Source organism: Eumetopias jubatus, unplaced genomic scaffold, assembly GCF_037043125.1.
Source record: "Eumetopias jubatus isolate StellerSeaLion01/CBP00866 unplaced genomic scaffold, mEumJub1_p1.0 scaffold_2, whole genome shotgun sequence".
Classification (NCBI taxonomy): Eukaryota; Metazoa; Chordata; class Mammalia; order Carnivora; family Otariidae; genus Eumetopias; species Eumetopias jubatus.
The window spans coordinates 190210847-190224066 of NW_028274808.1; the positions used below are offsets into that span (position 1 = coordinate 190210847).

At 42.1% G+C, this 13220-nt stretch overlaps 1 protein-coding gene across 1 annotated transcript in view; it reads left to right on the top strand.

Annotated features, from left to right (window-relative positions):
• The window catches only part of TAPT1 (transmembrane anterior posterior transformation 1), a 57945-nt gene that overhangs the window by 14441 nt on the left and 30284 nt on the right, over positions 1-13220 (top strand). Inside the window, exon 3 of the mRNA XM_028087257.2 lies at positions 9547-9665. Within this exon, the coding sequence (XP_027943058.2) occupies positions 9547-9665 (119 nt within the window). The remainder of the gene's footprint in view (positions 1-9546; positions 9666-13220) is intronic.

Genomic DNA, 13220 nt, shown 5'->3' on the forward strand with positions numbered 1-13220 from the left:
ACTGCTCCCCCAGTGCGGCAGCACCTTGATTTTGTATATTGGAATTTATTTAAGATTTTGGCCAGCGATGGGGGGTAATGTTTCTTTTGCTTGTCAATAATAATAATAGTAATAGTAATTCTTAGGTCTTTCTTAAACACATTAATTATTTTCTGAGCTCCCTTTCTCTTTCCAGTGATTAGCCAAGACAGAGAAATGTAAGGATACACAGCAGAGGGAATTGGAGGGAGGTTTGCTGGGATCTGTATCCTTGTACAGGACAGTGCCAGCCACAGTCAGCTTTTACCCACCTGGTCTCTTTGAGGGAAGGTTTTTCTCTCACTTGCCTGAACGGTTGTGGATTCCCATTTTTCTCTGCGGAGTGCACAGAGATTTGCCTGCAATCCACAGCCAAACTATGGACACACCCAGGGTATTGCTTCAAAGCAAGAAGTATGTGTGTCTGACCCGTTTTATTACCCAACGTGGGGCCGAAATGATGAGCAGCGGCCACAGCCCTCATGATGGTGAGCTCATCGGAGGAGAGTCAATACACATATCCTTCTCTTCTCTTTACTGGCACCACTGACATGCCAAGCAGTTTCTCGGTAGATTTCTCACAGAAACTTGTGACCGTTTCAGGTTTGTTAGTGTGAGTGTTGTCTTCTGGGGAAAATGCCCACAAACCTTGGTAAGACTTCACTATGAACCAGGGTGTTTTTCAAACCATGGTGCATTAAGGGACCACTGATGGGATGGGTAACTGATGAGGTAGGTTGCAGCCAATTAGGAATTTCTTTTTAAAGAAAAGAATAGAAAAGTTATCAGAGTGCATTGCCCGTAGGAGGGTAAGTATTTTGTCATGAAACTTTGGTGTTATTTGTGTGTATATAAGGGGTATAACATCAGAAAAGTTGAATTAACACTGCTCATGCACAATTGTAATAATTTTCTAATCCTGTTTCCTATTACAGAGGCTTTTGCTTTGGGCCTATTTAGGAAAGTTTGATTTAGTCTCTTAGAACAATACTTCAGAAGCTTTATTGCTTAAAATGTACAAAAGGGTGCACATTTTTCAGTTTAGAACAATTTCTTCTTAACTTCTCAAAATAAGTGAAACACAGAGGAAAGCAGAGTTCTATTTCAGTTTGATCACAGGCGTAAATATCTCGTAACAGGGTGAGTTCCTTCTGGTGTCTCCCAGACCTTTATGTTATGAGTAGGGTTTCACCAGGCTTTTATTATAAAAGTTGGGGGCGGGCTATCTAGATGTTCATGTCAGTAAATTTATTGTCTAATTGGTAATACCTAATATATAATATCTTTCTCTGATATAGAATATAGAATACTTGTAATATATAACACTGTGTTCATTTTTTTTCCTTATTTTTTGGTAAATGCTATGATACTTTCATGTAGCCTTTCCAGGAGGAGAAACTTGACAATTAAAGAGCACTTTGCTTCTACAAGGATTGCACGAGCTATAAAACACCTAATTAATGTTTATACTTTCAAGTCAAGAGAGTGGTCAACTCGGTATCTCTTACTGAACCTATTTACTAACATGAAAAAAATTCCAGAATTTTTGTGTAATTTCCTCAGTGGAAAAACACATACTTGACATTCAAAACAGGTAAATTGCTTATATATTCAAAATAGTATTTCCAGTGGCTGGCACTTTTTTCATATTTGAACTTTTCATTCTGATGTGAAAGGATGAAATTTTGGAGTGTTTTGTTGGCCTTGGGGAGCATTTCCTTTTTTTCTGCCACAAATCCCTTTCCACCTGCACCCACACACCCCTTGGGTTCTCATCCTAGATCTGTTACTCACCGTGTGTGATCTGTGTGGGGTCTGTATTGTTCTCTGTACAGCGGAGGACACCGAACTACACTTTCTCTGCAGTCTAAACTGAGAGCAGGATAGGACAGTGGTCAAGGGCATAAACGCTAAAGCCAACCTGCCAAGATTGGCATCTCCACTCCACCATTTATTAGCTGTGAGTCTTGAGCCATTCACTTCTGTCCATTTGCCTCAGTTTTCTCATCTGTATATTCATTATGGGTGAGCCCCATATAAATGTTTTAAAATATTTTATAGTCCTCACCTCAGCAACTTGGGGAATGCCCTGCCCTAGGAGAGCAAGAGAAATTTGGAAAGGTTTCTCATCTCCAGGTTGCATTCCAGGGGATATCCCCTCACAGGAGGGATAGCTGTCGTCTGGGGCCTCCCTGGACAGCAAGGGGTGACCGGGAGCGGTGTGGTTTCCGTGGCTCCCCCAATGCCCCACTTTGATCTTATGTTAGACTTTTAATCTTCCTGCTTCACTTGCTGCTAAATTGACTTTTCTAACCCAGCAAGGGACATGGTTTTCTGACTCTCCTCCTCCTTGGATTGTTGACCACGGGCAGTTTGGGGGAGAACTGTTTTCTTCCCTCCTCTCTTGTAACCATGCTGTCTTAGAGTAAAGCGTGTCTCTTTCATGAAGGATTTAGCTGGTGGTCAAAAGAGATAGTAGCACACCCTGTCACCCTGACATTTTCTGTCAGGCCCTCTAGAGTCTGGCCTCAGCAGGCACATGACTTAGAGCTTATGGTTAGGTCAGACAGTGACACTTTTTAGAAGTTTCTGAAATCAGGGCAGGATCACCAGTTTCTTAGACAATTCCTGGTAAGTGCCCACTACTCCATAGCCCCCCTTGACTTGTCCATTTACATCCCACCTCTGGCAGCTATTTCTGTGTGAATAAAACAGATGACAGTTATCAAATAAGGATTAGGTGCCATGCACTGTCCCAGGCACTTTAAATGAGTTAGCATTCCATCTCTCCCACACACACACCCTGACTCAGATGTCCCACCATGAAGCTGCTCAGAAACAGGAAAGCCATGGGGATCTGCATTTCGGAGAATCCAGCGTCTGGGCAGCCCAGGCTGACATTCCTTGGGTTCTGAGGCTTGTTGCCCCCTGCTTGGAGTGGCAGTGCCCGAGGCTTCTTCACGCCTGTGCAACAGTCTTCACCTTTCTTAACTCTCTTGGAGGACAGGGCCCGTTTGGCAACAGCAGTGGCAGCCCCCTCCAGAAGTGGGGCTTGGCAGTGATGGCGGAACGGCCCGGCGTCCAGGGCCTCGTGGCCTGGTGGAGGCCCCGCTACCTGTTGGGCGTATAGGACCCATGCGACAGCTCTAGGACAGCCAGCCAAAGACTTCAGGCTCTACCCCATTCACTGATGTAGTTAAAAGACAACCTGTGAAGTCGGCACTGTGGGCCCGTGTTAATCTTTTTGAATCAGGAACTTATTTCTGTCTCGTTAGCTTTGGAAACAGTTTTACATCTCTCTCTTCCTCTCTTTTTCCGTTGTGCCGTCGCAAGCCATTGTGATCTCTCACTCAGACCACTGTTCTCCTTCACTGTCCTCTCTGCTTACTCAGCTTGCTGTAATGCTCTGATCACTCCCTAAAAAAGTAGATTGGAGCTGAGAAGTGGTGTGGTGGTGTGACGGTGGCCGGCAGCAGCTGCCACACCTCTGTTCCTCAGCGAGACTCTCAGATGTGCCCTAGGGTCCGCAGGGCATGCCCAGCCCGCTGTGTTACAGCGCTCTTTGCTCTTTGCAAATGCCAAGTGATGGTCCCTGCCTCAAGGGGCGTTGGGAGGATTCAAGAAATCAATGTGGGTCAAGTGCTTAGAGTATAACAGTATTCAACATGGCTGTAAAAGAAGCAGGAAAATCCAGGACCTTTCCATGTATATAGTCTTTCTACAAATTAGAATCTTTAATTTGTTTCTTTACCTCTTAAGACATTTATTCCCCATGTTAAAATATATGTTAGGTGTAGATTGTGATTATTACAAAGGCTTTCATCCACATTCCTCTGTTTTCTGCAGTTACATATGTATATGCAACGTTGCTTGTTATAAAGGTCCCTGGGTCACGGTAATCTGTTGTTTGCCTCCTCCTAGACTGCAGGCTTCCTGGGGGTACGAATTTTTGAATCAGGTGAATAAAGGTTTTTATAGGAATGACCTTGAAGCAGTAATTGCTTTCAAAGTCAGTCATTTGTAAACTTTTTAAATTGATAACTTATTCTCCTAAGAATGATAATCCATTCTTCTAATAATGGGTCTCTGCATGTGGGTTTTTTGAGAACTCCTGGAACACAGGAAAAAGGTATGTGTTCTTTGTAATTACTGAAGATGGTTTCTGTCCCTCTTGTATAGTGATCACATTCAGCCTCCCACTAACGCTGCACCTGGGCATGCTCTTCCCTTTGTTTGAAATTCTGTTCCTTCTTACTCTTGCTTTTGTTTGAAATTCTGTTCCTTCTTACCGTGCCTGCCAAAATCAAGTGCCCCTCTTGTCTCCTCTGTGGGAGATCCTTGCTAAATCTGTTCCTCCTCCCCCGGGTGCACAGTCTCCAATGCCACACCCCATTTCTCCCCACCCTGCCCAGACTTCATTTCTTCTCCAGTGTTTCCAGAGCACGTCATTCACCAGCACTGTGTCCAGCTCACTAGATTGTAAATTCCCCAGGGGAAGATGTCCTTCCTAATGACCTTTGTTCCCCAGTGTAGAATTGAGCCAGCTATGGTCTCAGCTCTTTCAGGAGGAGACCCTGAGCTTTATAAATTGTGAGGCCAGGGAAGAAAAGGGAAACACTGCTTCCTGCTTTGCTCCAGGCCAGCCACCCCCGACCAGTGGGTGCTGTGTGGTGGTCATGGTGGAGGAGATGGTATTCAGAATTGCCAGAAGATGGTTTGTGTAATTGAGAGAGGTGTATTCCAGAATTGTGCTATTTTAATTTTAGCCATAAAATTTTATTTATTTTGAAATCTCAAAGGGAAGGCAGGGTATTTTTGTTAAAAAGGGACAGATTTTAAAAAGGTTAAGAAACCCTGCTCCATTCTCCATGGAGAGAGGGTTTTTATTTATTTATTTATTTTGAGGTGAGTGTGGTGGTGTGGTGCTGTGATGGTGGCTCTTCATTTTTCAAATGATGAAGAGCAATAGTAGTAGGTCCAAAATGAAGGTAGGAAGAGCTTGTTGTGGAAATGTTCACTGGCCTGTAATGTTTTGTTGACCAATGTTGCAGAATCAGTGCCATTTTGTAGTTTTCTTAACATTGAAGTTCAGATGTTAAAAGCTATGTCAAATCTTTTTTTAAAAAATATGTATAAGGCCAAATACAGTAGCAAGGTTGAGGATGGAAGGATGAGTAACAGGTGTCATAATAGAAACAGTGATTCCATTTTCAGAGTTGTGTCTTCCACAGGCTGACGTCTGGCCCTGTCTCTGCTGCTCACAAACCAGGCAAGCTCCTGAGTCTCACTGCAGAGCAGGAGTGAGGGGGTGCTTCTGGCCTCTTGGAGGGGTGGGGGGAAGGAGGATGGACTGAGGCTGTGGGCGCAGTGCCCGGGTGGACCGCACAGTACCTATAAAAGGCTTCTGAAGTCCTTCCAGACGAGAGCTCCTGCAAGACAGAAAGGCCTGCTGACATTTCTTTCCTTATAGTGTTTCTTCTTACAGGTTTTTTATTCTAAAGATTCGCAAGAGCTGTCTTATTAATTAAGCAGGTTATTTTGAAATAATCATTTGCCCATGTAAATTTTAATAAATCCCTACTTCTGAGAATGAATTTTAAGAGTATTCTCAAATTGAATATCTGTAATTTTGTGTCTCAGTGCTTTTCGTTCATTTTTGTACAAAGAGCTTCCCAGTGTGTTCTGACTCCGAAATTCTCTGCAAAGCTCCCTGTAGCCACTTTGAACTGTCTTCACTGCCCGTGTGGCTGCCCATGAAGGGAACTGAGTTCCAACCAGCCTGCCTTTCCGGGGACCTGTTTTTCAGACAGTGAGTTACCACCCTTTAGTGGGTTGTGAATTTAGTGAGACCGACATTGTTTTATAAAGGGGAAGTAGAAAATATCAACCTGAATTCCAAGGACTAAAAGTTAATCTTATTTTGGTGAAACTTTTCTTTTGGGTTTTTGCGTGGTTATGAATGTTTTGAGTGCATATGAAAACATAGTATTTTTCTCATGGTGGATCATGGTTAGAGTTTGAATCTTCTTCTTCGGGCAGTTTGCTCCTTTACAAAACTTTGAGTTTTTTGTTGTTGTTGTTTTTCTTTTTAAGACTTTGGCCTTCTTAAAATAGTGGTCATACATTTTATTCAGCTATCATAGTCTCTGCCACGTAAGAGCTGCACAGTACTTGATTAAGAGAAAAGGAGGAACAACTCAAAGAATGAGTGTTAGCCCAGGGAATGTTTCCCACAAAAGCATGTATGGCATTGTGTCTTCTTCCATCCCTGGGAAGATGCACAGAATGGAGGAGCAAAAGCCAGAAACTCCATGTTTGATTTCTTGAAATATTTTCATCATGCTTTGCCATGCAAAGTAACTGAAGGTGTGAAAGTACATATTATTCTCATAATATATGCCCAAAGCATTTAATTCTTAGTAACATATTTTCAAAGTCAGCAATAAATATGTGAAATTTATTTGCCTTTTATAAGTTTGATCCATTAAATGCCTGTTTGCGTTTTTTATGACACTAGGCAAATTAGCAGGAGTTAACCCCTATGCCTAGTAAAAGTAGGGAGTAGGCTCTCTTTGCTCTGCTTAAACTGCTTTAGAGAGAGCGTGCAGGGCCTTGGGTTGGACAGACTCGGGCTCGAATGCCAGTTCCTTTACTCTGACCCCCAGCTTTGGGCAGACGTTCATATACAGAGCTGCGGTTTCCTCAAGTGTCAAGTAGAGATGGTAATAACCACCTCAAAGAGTCATCAGGAGGATTAAGTATCAGGCTCTTACCACCGCACCTGGAAGACGTGAATGCAGGAGCCACTGCTGCCCGGGCCCTCCAAACTCGGTGGGGGGGTGCGGGGGGAATGTGAATTAACCGAGAGATGGCCACGCAGTGTCCTGCAGGGCGCCCAGCTCACCCTGCACCTGGCATGGTTTCTTTACCTCCTTCAAGGATGAATGTTTCTGTGGTTACATGTTGTTTACTTTATTAGGAGATTTTTTCATTTTCATCCGTAAGGAATTAACAAGAGCCTGAGCCCTATGAGAAAGCACACCATCTGAGTAGCAGGTGCAGTAGTTGAGTCTGCGGTCCCACGTTTCCAGAACCTGAAAGGCATTTCTGTCACTTTTCTTGTGCATTGTGTGTTCTCACGACACAAGTGCTTTCCCTCCACCCAGCTGCAGTGTCCCCAGACCGCGGCCCCTTGCTTTCCTTCCAGTTTTATGTGACGGTCTGTGACACTGACCACTCCAGGCAGTTCCGCGGTCAGCATACCGTGTGAGATTATTACTCGCCCACTTGGTCTGCCGGGCTGGTTTCAAATGTGGCTTCTGTTACTGTTGTTCACTGTGAATGATGCGAATACAAATTCCTTGAAGCCAGAGGAAGGTAGCTGTACTGTTCTTTAAGAGAAGGTTTTAGTCTTCATAATTTCTTTCCTCCTCTGTGCTCGTGCTCTGCTTCCTCCTCTGGAAACTTCCTCCCCCCTCCCTCCCCACACCGCCTCTTCTGCCCAGTCTGCCCTCTCCGTGAGGCAGTAGCCCTCCTCTTCTCAGATGTCTTTAAGGGTCTCCTCCGGAGCTTTTCCTAGATCTCCCCAAGTTGGTTTGGCCATTCTCTCTCTAGGGCTCCCCTGTTCCTTGAAAACTTAGTTCTGTCATAGTGGCAGTCTCTGTGCTAAAATGTGAGTGAGCTTAAACCCCATCCTGGTGTCCTGCCTGGTTTTGTGCCTGCTGGGCTGAGCGTGTTACTTGGCCCATATTAGCAGCTTTGTAGATGTTGGATGAATGAATAATGTGCTCATTCCCAGTGGAAGGTCAGGAAAAAGACAGCCACTTACTCTCCCTCCCGGTATGCGATCTCCTGTTGCATACACACCGAGATACCTTTTGGGATGTGCGGGCTTCTAGTAGTTTCTGCCTTTGGAGTGCAGCCAGCAGTCCACCAGGAAACAGGGAAAGGCTTCTTGGTGACGGGAGAGTAATAAATACGGGCCACCAGCTTCCCATGGACCATGCTGTCTTCTACAACACTCTTTTGTATGTAGAACAAGGAAGCAGATGCAGGACCGTGGCTGTGCTGGCCACACACAGGATGCCTGACTGGCCAGCAGCCTCGGAGGGAAGACTGGAAAGTGGTTTGCAGCACATGACTTGGTACTTTCATTGGTGTTCATAGTGAATCTCAGTTGTTAAAAACCAAAAAACTCTTAGGTTCTCTATATTCTGATTGAGAAATCTGGCCCATATATGTGCATATTCTTTTGAGACATTCTTGTAAAAAGTTAATAAAATGTGTCCTTTCTTTTAAAGGTTTGCTAGGGCTGTGTCACAAAGTACTGCAGACCAGGTGGCTTAAACCACAGAAGCTTATTTTCTCACAGTTCTGGAGGCTGGGAATCGAGATCAGGGTGTCGACAGGGTTGATTTCTTCTTAGGCCTCTCTCCTTGGCTTATAGATTGTGTCTTCTCCCTGTGTCTTTGTATCATCTTTCCTCTGTCCTTGTCTGTGTCCAGATTTCCTCATCTAATAAGGACACCAGTCACATTTGATTAGGACTCACTCTAATGACTTTATTTTAACTTTACCTCTTTCAAGAACCTGTATCCAAACATGGTCACATTCTGACGTACTGGTGGTTAGGACTTCAACATATGAATTTTGGGCAGACACAGTTCTGCCCATTACATTGTGGATTTTTAACTACTTGATAAATTTACATAGGACAGTTCATTGCCTGAGGTTACATGGAGTGTTATGTGTGAGGGCATGTAGAGCGTACCATGTTTGCATATCAGACATACAGAAAGTCACCGCTACTCCGGTAGCTGAGTGTGGTAGCCTGGGTATGGCCACTTCCCCAAGCCATCAAAAGACTCCACCCTCCTGTGAAATATAGTCCTGCGTTTAAAGGGACAAAGGTATAATGTTACAGAATAGTCGGAAGGATGGGGCAAGGGCATAAGAAAGGGGAAGAGGTACAAACGTTAGCAGCTGCTACTCCTGTTAAGAATAGTGCCTTCTGAGTACAGCAAATTTGAGTGCACGTGAAATTATGTTAAAAGTAATAATCATTTTACACCTTTATGGCATAAAGACAGTATTTTAACTCAATATATGTCTCCGTCTTTCTTGTCCATGAAGCACTCTGATAAATAGCAAAATCATAAAGAGTCAAGTTAGAGTTAAAGGTTCTATCTGAAAGATTTTCTGCAGTATCTTTAAAGTTTAAGAAGTCCATATCAGGTGTTTCCAAGCTGTGGTCCCAGGCAGATTATCTCGAGTAATTGACTTTTCTAGGTGGTAAACCAAAGGCTCTGGGAGAAGAATACAAAGTTGCACTTTGAAGAGGATTTTTCATTAAATATGACACATGTACCCAAGTCCAACTACTAACTTGTAATTCACGTAGCTGAGTTTCCAGAAACGAATCCCAACAGTATTTAGAAATCCCTCTTTTGAAATTTTCATCTACAATTATTTAGAGAATATTTATTTTACGTTTTGTTTTTTGTTTTCTTCTCTCCTTTTAAAATCCAGCTCATGGTTTTTGGAATCTTTCTGTGCCTGGATGCATTTCTGTATGTGTTCACCCTGCTTCCTTTAAGAGTTTTCCTGGCACTATTCAGGCTCTTCACTCTGCCTTGCTATGGCTTAAGGTAAGTTTAAGATCGCGAGCTATTTCAAATGCTTAAATTATTTTTGCTACTTGTAAAAGTAGTTTTTACTACTTGTAGTTGTTAAAGTAAATAATCACTTGGATAGATATTGCAGAATAGGGATAATTTATACAGTTTCATTCATACTTTGGCCCTTAATGCATGAACTAATGCTGTTTATCTTTTTAATGACTATTATATAATGTGTTTATATAATATTTGTACTCTTTCCATGCACACTTTTTTCCCAAATGGTTTTGAACTAGAACTTTGCTTTGGCCAGTACAGTAATACTAATGCAGGTGGCCATGTAGAAGAGTGGGAAGACGTGGGGACTGAGAGCCAAGGACCCGCTGGCCACTGTGCTACTCGCCCAGTACCTTTGTGTTCGTAAAGTCCCTTGACCTCCGAAGGCATCGTCTGTAGAATGAGAGCTGTGTTCTGGGCTGGTAGTTACCAGAATCTCCTAAGGAGCTCTTCAGGGGCTCCTCTTCCTCTCATTTAAGAATCACTGTCTTAGTGGCCTGGGGAGCCTTAGTTACTGATTCCCGATGAGACTCCCTCTGACTGGTGAACGCGAAACACTCCTGAAGACCACTGTCCTAGTGGGAAGGCTCAGACAGCCCAGCCCCACATTGCTTAGCTGGTGACGTGTGTGGGCAACTGCTTAACTTCTCTGTTCTCTAAGCCTCTTTCCACATCACAGTAAAAAGGGGATGTTGCGAGCCCAGCATCTTCTACCACAAAGATGGGAGGTGTAAAAAGAATACCCAGCATGGTGCCTGGTTCGTAGTAGACCAGAACAAATATTAGTTTCCTTCCTTCCTTTTCTACCAAAACTCGGAACAGGAAGATGAAAATGTTGTAAGCTTACATGAATCTAAATGCTTTTTCGGTCTTGAGGTTAGAAGTTTGGGTTTTACACTTTTCTTTTTTTGTACAGACATGTCAACATGTCTCCACTCTGTGGAGTCATTCTCTAAAATATTATCATGCAGTTCTTACTTAGCATAGCTGCCCAAGTGACATTTCTTACATGGATCACTTCTCTAGACAGATTGATCACTTCTCTAGACAGATTTCATTCTGGAAAAGTTTTAAAATGCTGAAATGGACAATAATAAACTTCGTTTGACTATTAAGTAGGTGACTCTTCTGTGGTATATAAAAATATAATTAATGTAATTATCAATGACTTAACCATGGAAACTGAGGTACAAAATTAATGGTCAATATACAGAATTATGTTTTGAGGTTTTTTTTAAATGACTAAAGTCTTAGAAAATTCTCTTTTAAAGTAGTAAATGGGCAAATACTAAACACTGAATAACACATATGGTCCCTTTAGAAATAAACCATAACCAGTTTCAATAAGGAAGAAATCCTTCCAGTGCAAATTGGCAGAATTTATTGGTCATGATGATCATATTGTAAAAAGAGAAAAATTCTTTGCCAGATTACATGGAGTAAAACAATGATAAGAATTCAGATCACATCGCTGTTATTTGTGATACTTAACATGCTGTAGCCCTGCCTACCAGGATGAGAGAATTATGTTACATAGTTTATTAATTACATATTAGTCAAGTGGAAGACTCTTTTTAGGAATATAATCATCAGCTTTAGGATAGTCAAGTACGTTCTTTATACCTTTGGGAGAATTTTTAATGCTTTATTCTTAGTAGCAAACCTTTTAAAAAGACATTTGTAGCATGATACTTTAACATTAGCAAAGCCTAATCTTGTTTTTTTGTTTGTTTGTTTTTTAAAGATTTCATTTATGTATTTGACAGAGAGAGACACAATGAGAGAGGGAACACAAGCAGGGGGAGTGGGAGAGGGAGAAGGAGGCTTCCCACGGAGCAGGGAGCCCGATGCGGGGCTCGATCCCAGGACCCTGAGACCATGACCTGAGCCAAAGGCAGACGCTTAACGACTGAGCCACCCAGGCGCCCCTCGTATATTTTTTTTTTAATCACTACTGGGGGCTCAATAAAATTATGGCTATTTTAGGGTCACGTGGGTGGCTCAGTCATTAAGCATCTGCCTTCGGCTCAGGTCATGATCCCAGAGTCCTGGGATCGAGCCCCGCATCGGGCTCCCTGCTCCGTGGGAAGCCTCAGTCTCCCTCTCCCACCCACTCTGCTTGTGTTCCCTCTCTTGCTGTGTCTCTCTCTGTCAGATACATAAATAAAATCTTAAAAAAAAAATTATGGCTATTTTAGTTTTCAGGAGACCAGAAAAAAGTATCTGATAAAACATTACTAAATATAAATCTTCATGGGGACTGCATAGCGTGTATGGACACATAGAAATTTGGATAGAGCCAGGTGAAGCTACCTGACATAAAATAACGAATGCCACGTAGAGGTGTTCACATCTACACCGTGAGCTAAATTAACTTTTTAGTTATTCTTGGATCAACAATGTGCTCCAGCCCATCTCTAAGTGAATGGCTTTCAAAGACATAGGGTGTTCCATATGGCTGTTGGCATGATGAGATAAAACATTATAGGGAAATATATCCTAAGAACTCTCTTCCTTCTAGAGAGGGTCCTTCCCTGGGTGTGTTAGCACACAGGGCCTGCTCACTGAATGAGTGACAGCAGTGATTTGTCAGTGTTCCCGAAGGCACTTTTTAGGCTCTGTTTGAAGACCCATCTAGTTATTGTACACATTTCCAGTGTTTCTTGTCACTTGGGAGAAGCAGGGCACCCAAATAGCATGAGAGAAGTCTTTCAGTGTTTGTTCTGAAAACTAAAAGAGGTGTTGCAGAGAGCTGGCGATCTTCAGTCCTCTCCTCCCATTTGCTTTATTGTGAGTGGCCAATGGTCCCTGGAGCCAATCTTTTCTAGATATTTTAAGATTTTTTTTTTTTAGATATAAAGTAGAGGTGGTTGCTTTTGTATATTACTTTGAAATACTTTCAGTCTAAATTGAGTCATATTTCAAAACAATTAAAATGTATTCTATTGTCAAGGGTTTAGAGCTAAAATGACACTAGAGGGCAGTGTGTCACCCCACATGCAAGACTCTGTTCCCTTGTCCTGTGTAAACCATTCTTGCTATTTCTGCAATTTGGACCAACTGAAAAATTACATTTTATGCGGTCACTAATAAATATATGATGTATATATATATATAAAATGTGAAATGCAGTTAAAATTACATAATAGAACTTCAGCAACTTTCAGTATTCTGTGCGAGTGTAGGCCAGAATACACAGAATATGAAAATACTGCCTTACTGTCTTAGTAAAAGTATGCTTTATCAAAACCGAGTGATTTGTGCTTACAGTATTGTGTGTAGCAATTTATATTTTCTTAGAGCAACTTAGAAAATGGTGTCTTTTTGAGTATGATTTTTAAAACCACCAAATTTGAAATGTTTAAAACTTGAACTATAATGAGAAAAATTATAGCAACAAAGCTATTGTTAATATTATGTCTAAGACCTTTTCAGTATATTAGGAATATAAAAATACATTTATTTTAGCAAAATTATTATTTAGAAATAGCCAAATTCTGCCTCCTTATACCTTTTCTGTCAACATTT